This window comes from Sciurus carolinensis, chromosome 2 (genome assembly GCF_902686445.1).
Source record: "Sciurus carolinensis chromosome 2, mSciCar1.2, whole genome shotgun sequence".
Lineage (NCBI taxonomy): Eukaryota > Metazoa > Chordata > Mammalia > Rodentia > Sciuridae > Sciurus > Sciurus carolinensis.
Genome location: NC_062214.1, coordinates 110,323,722 through 110,339,032, shown reverse-complemented (window position 1 = coordinate 110,339,032; position 15,311 = coordinate 110,323,722). Strand labels below are relative to the sequence as shown.

General features: G+C 37.4%; 1 protein-coding gene across 2 annotated transcripts in view; it reads right to left on the bottom strand.

The window, feature by feature from the left end:
• Nucleotides 1–14,707, bottom strand: part of Vps39 (VPS39 subunit of HOPS complex) — a 43,781-nt gene extending 29,074 nt beyond the window's left edge. For both annotated transcript variants that reach the window (XM_047541222.1, XM_047541223.1), the window contains exons 1-4: nt 14,483–14,707; nt 6,740–6,805; nt 1,086–1,150; nt 383–425 (exon numbers count right to left, since the gene is read on the bottom strand). In XM_047541222.1, the coding sequence (XP_047397178.1) occupies nt 383–425; nt 1,086–1,150; nt 6,740–6,805; nt 14,483–14,555 (247 nt within the window). In that variant the 5' untranslated portion in view covers nt 14,556–14,707. The remainder of the gene's footprint in view (nt 1–382; nt 426–1,085; nt 1,151–6,739; nt 6,806–14,482) is intronic.
• Nucleotides 14,708–15,311: the final 604 nt, after the last annotated feature.

Genomic DNA, 15,311 nt, shown 5'->3' with positions numbered 1-15,311 from the left:
CCATTTATTGATTCTTGCTTTCATTTCTCCACCACACTTTTTATAAACTTTTACTGACTTATATTGTATCATGATTTTTTTTTTTCTATTATTCAGCCTCATGATAGGAATACAAGGATCAAAGATAGAAACAATGTCTCATTGAACTTGGTATTCCCAATGTCTAGTTCAGGCTTTGCACAGAGTAGGGCTCAACAGAAAGTGATCAATAATTAAATAAATGAAGAGATGCTGCTTTTGTTACCCACAAGCCCTGCTGTAACTGGCACAGAACATGTCTATTTACTGTTATATAACTACAATCAAAAAAACCATGAAAGGGTTAGTTAGTCACAGCTTTAGTTTTTTAACACATGAAATACAAATGTAACCTTCTTCTTACCTAAGAGGCTGACCAGAATCTTAAACTGGGAAACAACATGGATCTGGAAAATAGCAAATCATAAGACTCAATTAAACATTTCTGACAACTTAACAAACATTCATTAGCAATAATATCAAAAGGGACTAAAGAGCCTGTATATACCAGTTATAGGGATCTGACTCATTTTTATGTGCAACCACAATTTCTGCTTGTAAAAGAGAATGTCAGGCACATGATACTTGGGCAAAGACCCTGTATAAATGGAAGGGAGTTCCATTCAGAGTTAATAAGTAACATTATCAAGTTTTATCTTTGGCAGGTGCTAGGCTTTGGTTCCCAGTGTGATGATATTAAGAAGTAGGGCCTGGTGGGAGGCCCTTAAGTCATTAGAGAAGTGCCATTAGAAATGCTAAAGGTAGTTCTCATGAAATTCTTGCATAAGTTCTCAGTAGATGGTTGTTATAAAACAGTTAAGTCCCTTCCTGAATCACTTTCTTGCTTCTCCCTGTTTGGTGATAGAACTTCTCCCTCTTACATGTAGTCCTGCCAGGAGGCCTTAACCAGAGCTATGCTGATGCTGGCACCATGTCCTTGAACTTCCAGCACTATAAGCTACATAAATCTCTTCTTTACAAAATACTCTGCTTCAGGTATTTCATTAATGAAAAACAGACACTATATCAGGGCCTTATGTAAGTTAGTGACCATCATCACAGCCTACCTGCTGAATCTTTTTGGAGAAATTCTTATTGGATTTCTCTAGAGTCACTTCAAACCTGTTACAACCTATGGAAAAGAAAGAAACATTTGTAGTTACAAAACAGGGATACACACAAAAACAACAACAAAAATGCCACTCATACTGCTCTTCTATAAATCTTCAAAAATTCATAAACATCTAAAAGTCAGAGATCTAAAATAACCAACAATCTTTACAGAGCGTAGTAAATTGCTTTAAACTCCAATTTTAGAACAAAGGGTTTCATGCATCATTTTCTGGAACAGAAAGGATCTCACAAAGTTTACTGAAGCTGCAAGGTACCTGCGGGTCTGAAGAATTTACCCTACAAAATAAGTACCTTGGCAAAGGATTTCACAAGGAACAGTTTTAAAAAAGTAATAGTCAAATGTAAGAGCGAAAGCAATGAAACCCAGCCCAAAGCATCCTTACATCTAGACCAACTAATTCCCAGTAGCTCCCTATGTCCTAAATCATGGAAAGAGAGCAAACACAACACCATTTCCAGAGCCAGAGCAATTTAATATCTACACTTACTGCCACTTTCAGGTGATGCTATAACTCCTGGCACTGTTGCAAAAAAGGGGAAGAAAGTTATATACCATAAAAACATGTGAATTCAGCCCTGTTGGGGATGACAAAAATATTCAGCCTCAGAAGTCACTAGAGTCAAACAGAGAGTAATTATAATAATAACAGCAGCTATCATTCAGCAATAACCAGGTATCAGTTTCTGGGTCAAAAGTTTTTTGTTTTTTGTTTTTTTTTTGGGTGCTGGGGATCGAACCCAGGGCCTTGGGCTTACAAGGCAAGCACTCCACCACCTGAGCTATCTCCCCAGCCCCCAAAAGTTTTATACATATTTTCTGGAACTTAACAACCAACCCCAAGAAGTAGGCATTTCAAATTCATATTTCAGGATTCTGATGGGTCAAGTAGTTAGGGAGCAGCAGTGAGAAATGGAACCTAGAAAAAATTTAGGGATCACCCTGAGCCTGTGTTTGGAGCCACATCCTGTTTCCTGCCTTCTACTTCATGGAGAGAATGCTCACATTGCTGACCTAAGCTGTTCCTCACGGTTTGCTGTGCCCTTAACCCTTGGAAGTTGGTGGAGACTCTGAGACAGTCACAAGGATTCATGTCAACAGAACCAGTCTTCTTTCTGTTGTGTCCCTCAGCAGAAGACATAAAAGATGGGGTCCTAAACTTGCAGGTAGATTCTGGAATATGGTATTCTGGCATCACATTTCATAAGGAAAAAAAAAATTCAGTCACTTCCTGCTTGATAAAAAGTTCTATATTTGAAAAGGGCCTTATTATTATATTCGACAATTCTCGTTGTATGCAGAATTCTCTTGAGCAGAGATTCCCAAAATTCTTGGTCTCATGACTTCTTCATAATTAATCTTAAAAATTATTGAGCACCCCAAAGAACTCTTATGTAGGTTATATCTTATGAATGCTCATTATATTAGAAATTAAAATTAAGAACTATTTAAAATATGTACCTATTTCCTCATTATTATATTTAACTCAAAATAACAGAAGTAAGCCCATTTACATGTTAGTATAAATAACATTTTTTTTGTTTTTTTTTTTTTTCAGGACTGGGGATTGAACCCAGGGCCTTGTGCTTGCTCTGCCAACTGAGCTATATCCCCAGCCTATAAATAACATTTTAAAGAAAGACAACTATTTTTTTCCAAAACAAAACAAAAAATATGCATTGTTTTACATTTTTATAAACCTGTTTTTCCCCCAGTGCTAGGGATCAAACCTAGGACCTTGTGCATACTTAGCAAGTACTCTACCACTGAGTACCAGCCCTCAACAATGTCCCCAGCCATTTTGTAAACCTCTTTAATATCTACCTCAATAGAAAACATCTCACCTCTCACATCTGTTTCTGCATTTAACCTATTGTTTTTGTTTGTTTGTTTTTGCAGTACTAGGGATCAAACCCAGGGCCTCCTGCGTGCTAAGTAAGTACTCTACAACTGAGCTATACCACCAACCTTATGTTTAATCTGTTTGGATAGCTTTTTCAGAGAATTGTGGATCTTCTTAAATATTACACAAAACTTGACAAATAGAATTTCTTGCAATGTGGACTCAATCTCAAACCTATCAATGAACTTTTCACACTTGGTTACATTAAAATCCATAGGTCTATCTTACACTTTGAATCTTTTACTCATGCATGATTTAGAAACGTCATGCATTGATTGATTAGCTGGAAAATACTGGTTCTTTGAGTCATGCAGATTTTCCAAATGCCAGCACATTTCATTATAAGATATTTTTAAAAAATCACTTGTTATTATCATCCCAAATCTCACTGGGAAAATCTTTAAGTATGGAGAAGCTAGCAAGCTCTTGGAGGCAGATATTAAGTCTTCCACAATTCTAACTTTCTCTTGAAAGCTCTCATTTCCAAAAAACCCACCACCTGTTTTCTTTGAGGGGACAACACTTCATTTTGAAAATAATCTACCAAATTCCCAAATGGTCTGAAAAACAAGTCCATCAGTCATTCTTTCAAGCAAAACTGATACTCCATGAAAAAAGTGGCCAATTTAGCTTGCAACTCAACCACACAAGAATTACTTTTTATCAAAAAAGTTATCAGCTGTGCACCCTGGCAACTGAAGTTGCACACTTCCCATTACATCACAAAGGATAATTTTAAAAATGTGTTATCAAAGATCAAAATACAATAAATTTAATTATTTTTACAGTTTCAACAAGAACATTCTTTTTTTAAAAATATTTTTAGTTGTAGACAGACATAATACCTTTATTTATTTATTTTTATGTGGTGCTGAGTATCAAATCCAGTGTCTCACATGTGTGAGGCGAACACTCTACTACTGAGCCACAATCCCAGCCCTCAACAAGAACATTCTTAAGTGAAACTAGCTTAAAAACAAAACTCATGGGGTGGGGTTGTAGATCAGTGGTAGAGTGTTTGCCTAGCATGAGTGAGGCACTAAGTTCGATTCTCAACACAACATAAAAACGAATAAATAGGGCTGGGATTGTGGCTCAGTGGTAGAACACATGCCTAAAATAAAGATATCGTGTCCATCTAAACTAAAAAAAATCACTGGGTGCATGTCTGTAATACCAGCGACTCTGAAGGGTAAGGCAGGAGGAATGCAAGTTTGAGGCCCTAATCAACTTAGTAAGACCATCTTTTAAAAATAAAAAATAAAAAGGGATGGGAATGTAGCTCAGTGGTAAAATGTCTGGGTTTAATCCTCAGTATCAAAACAAACAAACCAAACAAAAAACAAAACCTCCATAACTCTACCATTGTGAGTGCCTGGTAGAGAATAACACAATGACCATGAACATAGTCTGGCACCACTGTCGTGAGTTGGGCTCAGAGACCAGTTTTAATTACCATTACTTTTTCACCAGCACTGCAAATCTCAAAATAGTAAAAAAACAAAACAAAAACCTAACATTTTAGAGTTGCTGTGAACTTAGTTTTGACTTTCCGGGGCCTCTGAAAGGATATTCGGAACCCTGGGGTCTATGGATCACACTCAGAGAACCACTGCTCTAATGTGACAGTACCACTGAAATAAACTTAGAGTGGAAGACCTTAGATGTGAACTAATTGAACCCCTGGGTTCAAGATAAGGGTAGAATGAAATCTAGAGAGACATTTTCAAACTCCAGGGAGATCATGTAGATTAGATCAGAATCCAGGCCTTTCCCAACATTTTAATATCCCCTTTCCCTTTCCTCAGAGAGACAGCCTTGATTTGAATATCTCCAGCCTAGAAACTGGACTGATTCAAAGAGGCCCAAGTCTATTTCCAGCCCTTACCAGGCCAGAGAAGGCCAGAAGTAAACTGTTCTCTGTGGATACAGGGAGAAGGGGAACTAATTGAAGTAAAGTTTCATATTAGAGTTTTATTTCCTTATTACTTAATGTAGGTTAGTTAATACTACTTTTTAAGGCACATATGAGGAATTTGAGGCCCAAGAAGTTTGATAATTTAACTAACTTGTCAAAGGCCACATGATGAACTGGTCACAGGTCAAGAAATAGTCCTTCCTTTAGACAGGATTCCAAGTCAGAGAGAGTAACACTAATTTGAGTCTATGCTATGTTGAAAGGTTCATTTTTATACTCTGGTTTCCTACACTTTATCTTAGCAAAAAGATCAAGAAGTAATTTTAATTCAGTTCTCAGTGCCTCACTACTTATATCTGAGTTCACAGTATATAAGGAAAAAATAGTTGTTAAATGCTGAATAATATCCAAGGCAACATTAATTTTTAAATTATTGACCAGTTATATGTCACAGAATGCAAATATTCTGGCTCTGAGAATTAAAAATTTAAAGCAAGGACCAGCAAAGTACTATCTGTGGACCAAATTGAGTCCTCTATGTATTTTTGTAAATAAAGTTTTACAGGGACATGGCCACACCCACTCACTTACGTATCACCTGTGGTTACTTTCATGTTACAATGGCAGAGCAGAATAGTTTTGATGGATCTTATGACTTACAAAGTCTAAAATATTTACTACTTGGACCTTTTAGGAATGAGTTTGCTACTCCTGAGTCACAGAAAAGTAGACAAACTTAGAAATGAAATAAATTCTATATTTTTTAATCTGATTCCTCTTTTTACTCCATACAGAGTCTGACCAGTGTGCATTCCTCATTCCATACTGCCTATGTTAAGAAGCTCTTTTTCCCCATTTTTATATAACTCTTGCTTCAGGAAAAAGAGGCCTCGCTATACCTACTCTTATCTTCAGCTATTTACTAAGGAAATGCACACTGGATTGAAAATTAGGAAATCACTGATTTGTAGGTCTAATATAGTTGATAATGACAATTTGGTTCAACCTACTGTGGCATTAACAGCAGCAGGCTTCTATCAATTGTAGTTTCAGGGCCTAATAGTTAAACAACAATTTTTCATAAAGAGAGCAAAGAAATAAAATTAACAGATTAGGAAAGGTTACTCTTTAACAGAATAAATTTCAGATTCTTTAGCTGTCATTCTATATTATTAATGGAAAAGTCACACTTAATTAGAGTTTTAATTTAATCAGAGCTATAGTTTTCAAAGTCCTTTTTAGCCTATTATTTTATCTGCCCCCAGATAACTTTTGAGATAATTTACAGAAGAGAAACTGAAATTACAAAGGGTCTCTTACAGTCATGTGGCCAGGGAGAAGTAAAACTTGATACAAACCCATCTTCTCTTCCTAGTCTACCCTTCACAAGTTAATAAGATATTTGGTATCAGTGGTTCCTAATTTCCCCCCCACCACTACACATCATTTCTACAGGAATCTTATTCCCATAAGTAATGTTTCTTATTACTGCCAGTGAGTCTCCAAGAAGTGAATAGGGGAGCAATATTCAGCTCCAATTCCAAGATGGGAGTAGAAAATACAGAGGAAAGAAACAAAAAACAAAAAACCCTGGAGATTTTCAATTTTCACATTTCTTCCCATTTTCCCACTGTGCCCATTTCAACCCCCATCATCATTCTTTTAATGGTCCAGGAATCAACAATTTCACAGTTGCATACTGTCAATAACCAATTTTTTAAAATGCATAAGTCACTTCTTTCTTGGTTGGGGAAAGTTTGTCACTTACCAACATCCTTCCGAATCCTATAGAGAAGAAGATGTCCTTGCTTGGTTCCAACAAGAAGCCATTCCTCTGGAAAAGATAAGAGCTATGAGAAAAGTCAATTAGCTGTAGTATGATACTATTTCTTTAGCTGGGCTTGTAACAATCCATCAAAGGGTCAAGAAAACAAGTTGCTTTTGATAGACTGTGTTCTGCAAAACTAAGGAATATTCATATTCAAGAATTATCTGAAAAGGTTGAGGGTGTAGCTCAGTAGTGGAGGGCTTGCCTAGTATGCACAAAGTTCTGGGCCCCAGCACTGGAAAAATAAAAGAAAGAAATGTTTGAGAATGAACCAATCAAAAAATATTTATTGAAGAATTACTAGGCTCAAGACATTATTAGCCTATGGACATAAAAAAAAGTCTCTGACTTCACTGTTTCAAAATTAAGCAGACCAAAAAGACATAAGGGTTTTTCACTTTTATTAATATAAACAGATAAAGATTTTCATTTTTCATTATTTAATTTCTTATTAAGATACATATTTTTAGTAAGGTATATACCTTTTAGTTCAAGTAAAAAGAATATGATGGGCCAGGCATGGTAGTGCATGCCTGTAATCCCAGTGACTTGGGAGGTTGAGGTAGGAGGATTGAGAGTTCAAAGCCAGTCTCAGCAACTTAGCAAGGCCTTAAGCAACTTAGTGAGACCATGTCTTTAAAAAATAAAAAAATAAATAAAAAATATATATAAAGGACTGGGGATGTGGCTCAGTGGTTAAGTGTTCCTCGGTTTAACTCCCAGTATCAAAAAAAAAAAAAAAAAAAAAAAAACACACACACACAAAAGAAAATGAAGGAAGTTTATAAAATTATAAATGAACAGCATAAACATGAAACTAGGATATCCAACCTCAGAAATAACAGTTAAGAGGCATCTTTTAGGGGTTTAATGACTTTATTTTAGGAAAAATAAGAGCTTTCATGCCATAAGCTTACAGAATTCATTATCTCAAAAGATGGTCCACAAATAATAGCAAGTGTTGACAAGAATGTGAAGAAATTAGAACCCTGACACATTGCTGGCAGGAATGTAAAATGGAATATCCACCATGGAAAACTGGTGGTTCTTCAAGAGATTAAATATAAAGCAACCCTGTAACTCAACAATTCCATCCCAAGAGAACTGAAAACATACATCCACATAAAAATTGGACACAAAAGTTCAGAGCAGCATTATTTTTAAAAGCTAAAAGGTGGAAACAACCAAAATATCCACCAACTGGTAATCAGACAAACAAAATATTGTATATCCAAACAGTGAAATATTAGCAAACAATTAAAAAGAAGAGCATACTGATGCATGCTACAACATGAATGAACCTGAAATCATTATGCTAAGTGAAAGAAATCATTCACAAAAGGGGATTATTCCATTTATATGAAATGTCCAGAACAGGTAAATCCATATAGACGGAAAGATCGGAGGTTGTCAAGGACTGGTGGGCTCAGGGGGCAAGGAAAAATGAATCCTAATGGATACTGGGCTTCTTTTGGAGTGATAAAAACTCTAAAATTGTGATAACAGTTGCACAACTCTGCAAATGCACTAAAAACCACAGAATTGTACACTTTAAATGGGTAAACTGTATGGTATATGAATTATATCTCCATAAAGGTCTATTATTAAAAAAAAAAGACCTTTGCAACTGAGTGGTTTCTAAACCTTAAGTTATATCATAATTATTTGAGGTTATGTTAAAACATAGATTTCTGGGCCTTGTTGAGTTTCTGATTCAGCAGATTAAGAAGCAGGTTCAGGAATTTTCATTTCTTACAAGTTCCCAGGTGATGCTAAAGGTGCTAGTTCAAGGACCACATTTTGGGAAGCATTTCAGAAAGGTTTAAATGATTATTCTGTCAATCCATATTATATCATGCAGGGAAGTTAATGTAAAGACACCTCCTTACTAGCCCTTAGCTCTTTTTTTTTTTTTTTTGCACTCGGGACTGAACCCAAGGGCACTGTACACTGAGCTAGATCTCCAGTCCTTTTTCTTTTTTCTTTTGAGATAGGGTCTTGCTAAGTTGCTGACGCTGGCTTCAAAGTTGCAAACCTCTTGCTTCAGTCTCCAGAGTCACCTGGATTAAAGGCATGCACTACCATGCCTGGCCCTCCTCAGTTTTTTGAAGTTGTAACATAAAGATCACTCATTCCTTTCATAAACTCTCTTGATTGTCTACAAAATAAAATACTGTGGCCTGTGCTTAAAGACAGAAAGGTCATGAGATGATTTCACTATTATGCAAACAATATAAGTGTACTTACACAAACTTAAATGATATAGCCTACTACGTACTTAATTCACATGGTATACAACACCGTATATATGATTTGTCATTAACCAAAATATTGTTATGTGGTGCATGACTATATTGGATAACGATACAAACAGATAACCTTTACTGTGCATGTGTTGTGTTTGAAGAAATGCTGAACACATATCTCATTATTTCACTAATTCTTACTCATTAAATAGTTCTTCAAAAATCTCTATTTTATAGATGAATAAGCTGAGGCCTAGGGGATACAGAACTTGCCCAGTCACATGTAACAGGGACAAGAGTTAGGATTCCAACCCCAACCTGTTTGTTCCAACCACATGTTGTGATGCACTTACTAAAGCAACCCACATCAAAAGAGGGGTGTTGGTCAGAGGCTCTCTGAAAGGCAGTAAATATTTAAAAAATCAGGTCGGGTTCCACATTAGGAATATTACTCCAGCCTGATGTCCTTAGTTGTCCAGAAAAAGATAGTGATTTTCTGTTCTTTTATCTTATATTTTAAAGAATAGGGAGGTTACATAAAGAAAGACACTGGAGCTCTTAGTGACATATATAGAAATCAGAAACAATACTATGAAAAAATGCTGGAAATTTATTCTAGAGCAGAACATGGAGAAAAAGTAATTCAGTTTACAATGTCTACTATGTAAAAGATACTATGTTTAGAATTCTACTTTTACATAGCATGGTATCAAGCAATTTAGCAATAATAATTTTGGGGACAACCACTGATACTTCAGACATAAATAAAATGGAATAGAAAAATTTTTAATTCACTTATATCACATAAAATTTTATAGCCAAAACAAAAGACAAACATGTCTTACCATCTTCCCCATCCTTACCACTATACTGTCCCCAAGACCCCTGCCCAAACCTGTTTTCTTTTCTATCAATGGTTTTAGCCTCCTCCCAAGTCAGTCAAGGTCCTTCATTTTCAACTCCACAAGGTACTTTGAGACAGCCCTCTCATATACTCTCTCTCCAAGGATCCCTGAAAACAGCTTTGTCTAGTTTTCAGCTTCACTGGTCTCATTCTGCACATTTTCCCACATTTGCTGCCAGTTATCTTAGAGTAGATCCACAATACTCTCACACTGAGGCTAAAAATCCTCATGAAAATGCACTGCCAAAATATGAAGTCAAACTACTAGGCATGACATTCAAGTTATTTCCCATTCTTATTGAAATGCTTATCTGCCAAGATACTTCCTATCAAATGTCTACTCAACTGGCCATAAAAAGAAATCAGATTAAATTCACTGAATTTTTTAAAAAATTGAAATGTTATCTGTCCCTTTGCAAACTTTCATTTGGAGGTGCTGAGAGAACACCATTTCTAGTCCTCAAACTCATAAGGACAAACAGTGTGTCCTCCAGATGTGCTAAGATAAGAAAACTTGAAGGGATTTGATGTGGTTATGGAAGTAAGTGGAAACTCAAGTGGCCAGAGGACCTGACTCATGTTGGGTCCTGCACTCTCTAGGACATGTCATCATATAACACAGTTGTGCACATACAACGCAGAGAACAGGTCTGCAAAGAAGGCGGAACATGGAATCGTCTGAAACTCAATACTGCATATCAGAAAGTAGAACATATTACACAAACAGGTAACACACACATAAACCAAAATCAGTCCTAGAAAGCTCTTAATGTCCTGTGTAGTAAGGTTGGACTTGATCTGTCCTAGGAGGTAAGGTTGGGCCCTATTGCTCATAATTGCCCTGATGAAGCTTCATGCAACAATGCAACAGAGTCCAACCTCTTTAATAAACAATTTCATTCCAGGCCCAAAGATGGCCTCCACAAGGGAACACAGAGATGGAAAAGGTAATGGTTGTCTTCCTTCTTTGGGTCATGTAACAAAGAATAGGGTCTCTCCAAGCATAGGCTCCTGCTTAGCTGCACCAGAATCATCCAGACTTAATAAAAATGCAAATTCCTAAGCACTGCACCCGGGATTCTGATTCAGTGATTTTGGAGTAGCACCCTGAAATCTTTAGTTTTAAAAATGATTTTTTCCCCCCAGTTCTGGGAATCAAATGCAGGGCCTCACATAAGCCAGGAAAGTGCTCTACCACTGACTTACACCCCAAACCCTAATTTTGTTTTTTAATTACACAAAACATTTATGTAGCTCCAAAACTAAAACTATGAAAAGTCTAGCTTCACTCCATTCCACCTTCTCTACTCCCTCTGGTGTAAATATCATTCAGTAATTTTTGGCTTAGGCTTTCATTGTTTTAGTCACAAATACATATACAAACACACACAAAATCTCACTTTCTTACAGCTTCTGAATAAACATTAAAGTTTGAGCCCAGGCTCTAGAATCAGAAATTACATGCTGGATATGAGACCTTGGAAAAATTCTTTGAGTTCTCTAAGTCTCGGGTACTTCCTCTATAAAATGGAATTATTATTTCATAAAAGCCCAATATAGATTAGTACTTAATAGACATGGAAGTTATTACTACTATCATCATTGCTCAATTATTAAATGTTTAATGAATATCCACTGATAAGGAACTGTTCTAGGCACTGGAGATACAGCAATGTGCAAATCCAAGTGTCTGCTCTGAAGTAACTTAATTTCTAGTATGGAGAGAAAGAGACAGTAACTAAATGTATAAAACAACATGGAGTGGCAATCTATGATATATAGAAAGATAAGGCTGAATAAAGAGAGCAGCATATTATTGGATATGGCATTCTCATTTATAGGATACTTAGGAAAAGTCTTGCTTCTTTGTGACATGTCAGCAGAGACCTGAGTGAAATGAGGAATAAGCCATAAAAAATCTAGGGCAAGAACAGTGCCAGACAGAGAAAGCAGCAAGTGCAAGGTACCTGAGGTAGGAATGGACCTTGTATGTTCATGAAACAAGGAAGGCTGTGTGATTGGTACCAGAAAGGAGTCAGGGGAAAGAAGGAAGCACACAGGAGATAAGTTAGGAAATTAAACATGGCCAGATCAAATCAGGTGCTACCAGATATGATTATGACTTTGGAACTTTTTGTTGTGATATGTCACTAGAGGATTTTGAGCAGATGAAAGATGTGATCAAATTTAAGTTTTCAAAGGTTCACTCTTCCTCTCTATAGGTAAAAAACTGAAAATGACACAAGCAAACACATGGCAACATTCAGAAGACTACTATAGTAATTCAGCTGAGAGATGATGTTGTCTTCATCAAGAATAGTACAGTGGAAATGGAGAGAAAAGTCTGGATTCTAAATATGTTCTGGAAGTAAGTAAAGCAGACAAGATTTGCTAATGGAGTGGATGTGATATAAAAAAGAATAAGAGAAGTCAAGAATGATTCCAAGGTTTCTGGCCTAAGTCAAAGAGGTAAATAGAAATGTTTTGGAGAAGAATCAAGAATAGGTTTGGCCACAAACTGGACATCCAAAGGAAAATACTGAAAAAGCAGCTGGATTATATAGCTTCAATTTAGGGAGAAACGATCAGTGTCATCCTCATTTCCATTTCCCAGGAAATAGATTATGTTGTCACCATGACCATCCAACTCAAATTTTGTCTGGCGCAACATGATCTGACTCCTGGAGGCTCTTGACTGAACTTTTAATCTACAGGCACAACATAGATAAAAGGGGTAATAACTAGAAATAGCAATAATTACTGATACTTAAGCCTGAAAATAAAGTAGTTTTGAGGCAGGAGGAAGTAAAATGGCCTCTTGTGACCTCCTGTGACAAAGTAGAGTTAGAGAGTCTAAGAGAGATATGTACTAATGGTTTCATAGGGAATCACTGACAAGCTAAGGTAAGTATAGTAAGCAGCTGCATTCATCCTAATCAGAAGCATATCTTAGGCTGAGTTGGATACCTTTCCTGCATGTTGCAATAATAGGCAGCATATATTTCTAATATCATTTATCATATCATAACCTGTTTATATACATCTTTGTTCCCCAATGTATTCTAGGAGTATAGGCACTGTTTCTTATTCATCCTTGTATACCCTTCCCTGGCAGAGAGAATGGCCCATAATGTGAATCTGATGGACCAATAAAGAAATGAATCTCTCTATGCATTATCTCAGATCTTTCATTTTGTTCATTTCTTTTCCCCTCTTCTATTAATTTTTAACTTTTATTGAGAGCATCTTCTCCAGTAATGGAGATTTTCTTGGGATGTTTGGATGAAATAAGATTCTCTACTTAATCTAAAGAACTAGGACAGCTTACTTTAGAAGTGTGATTTTAGAGGCCCAGAGCTGCTAAAAAGAGGGTGCACGATCACAAGAAGATTTGTAGTGAAGGAACCATACTGAAGAAGCCATGAATAACTCTGCACAGATGACCAGGGTGGTATCAATAGATGATGGATAGAATGCCAGCCACCAAGATTCCATGGGTTACACTATGGGTACCTTGCTCAGTCTAAGATACAATTAAGGGGGCTAGGGATGTGGTCAGTGGTAGAGAGCTTGCTTGGCAAACATGAAGCCCTGTGTAAAATACACAGCACAGCATAAAACAAACAACAACAACAACTACAACAACAAAAAACACCAAACAACAACAACCAGAAAAAAAGAAAGAAAGAAAGATGTGATTAGGTGTTCTAAGCTACCTTTTTATGGCCTTTGATTTCTAGGACCTGAACATTAACAACAAAGATTGAAATTATTTCTGCTTGGTCTTTGGGGACTGTTATCAGACACAACCTCTCATGGATAAGTACACAATGTTGGTATTTGAGAATCAAGGTTTAGACTTTTGAAACCTTCATTCTGTACTCCAGAACACATAAGAGATGCCTGACCCAGCTTTCTGCACTAGTCAATTCCAAAAGATTATATGAGGGTTAGGTTTCATGACAGAGGGTGTGATGCTTTTTCACCTAGAGAGGTAACATGGGCATTTTGGGTGTAACGTAATCACTTGGCTAGATGAAGTGTTACAGTAAAGATGTGTGCTACCTACGGCAAGGAAAAAGTGAACTACGGGTAAACACTAAGGGGAAAAAGCACATGATTTTGACTTGTTCACAATACTTAATAAACCATCATCTTTCACCCAGAAAATAACACAATAATCTGGACAAGTTCAAGTCCCTGGCAGACAGAACCTCCCACTACTTTGCCCCTCTACACTGAAGACTTCTTGGGGATAGAAATGAGCCAATGCTAAGCACAATAAGTAAAACTCAACCTCTAAATTGCACAGAACACAAGACTGGGAACTAAAAAGACCGGTTCTTAAGGGATCGCCCAATCAGCCCCCACGAACATCGCTGTCTACAGTCGGTGGTCATCTCTCCCTCATTCTAGACCGCTCTCAGACAGCATCCTAACGGAGTTCACACACAGTCAGACGCCTTTCCACTTCTCCAGCCTAGAGAAAATTCCGCGCTGACCCGGCCACTGCCCCGCGGCCCCTCGGCTCACCCCAAGCAGCTAGGCAGTCGATCTGCAAAGGTAGCTTTTCTAGGATCGGTACTGGCTCGAAAGCGTCGTGCATGGCGGCAGGGAGAGAGTCACCGCTCCTGCCTCGCCCCGAGTGTGCGGGTCTGTGCTTCCGGACGGAACCAGGCCGGGGAACAGCAGATCCGGATACGGCCGGGACCCCCGCTATAGGCCCCTAGGTAGCTCAGCCATGGTCAACACCGGACTTCCTGCCGAGGTAGTCCCGCCCCTTCCGCCGCTGAAGTCCCGCCTCTTCCGTCTTAGGTCTCAAAACGCCTTGGAGTAGTTCTGAAGTCTTGTTTCTCATCTGTGCATTTTGAGGTCCCCGTTGATGGGGAGTAGACACAGGTCTAAATGAAGGGGGAAATGTCTCATATATTAAAAACATCTTAGGCAATGGCTGTGGTGCTTAAGAACTAATGCTTTGGCATTAGAGTTGGAATGGAGGTCTGCCGTTCAGGAAATTAGTATTTTAGGAAACTATTTCCAGGACTTACTTTCCTAATCTGCGAATCAGTTTTAGTCTTAGGTACTAGGCGCCTACGGTCGTGAGCGCCTAGCACCATGTGACATACTCTTAAGTAGTGATAAATAATAGCTTCAGTATTACCACTATATACCAATCAAGTACCTTAGCCTTGTTTTTTTTTTTTTTTTAGCCTTGTTTTTTTTAAATTGTAGCCCAGTGGTTCTCATTGTGGTTGTAAGACCAGAAGCATCAGCATCACCTGTGAATTTGTTAGAAATGCAGTCTCAGACCTCTAACTCTATTGAATCCAATTCTGGAGGAAAACAGCAATCTATTTTAATA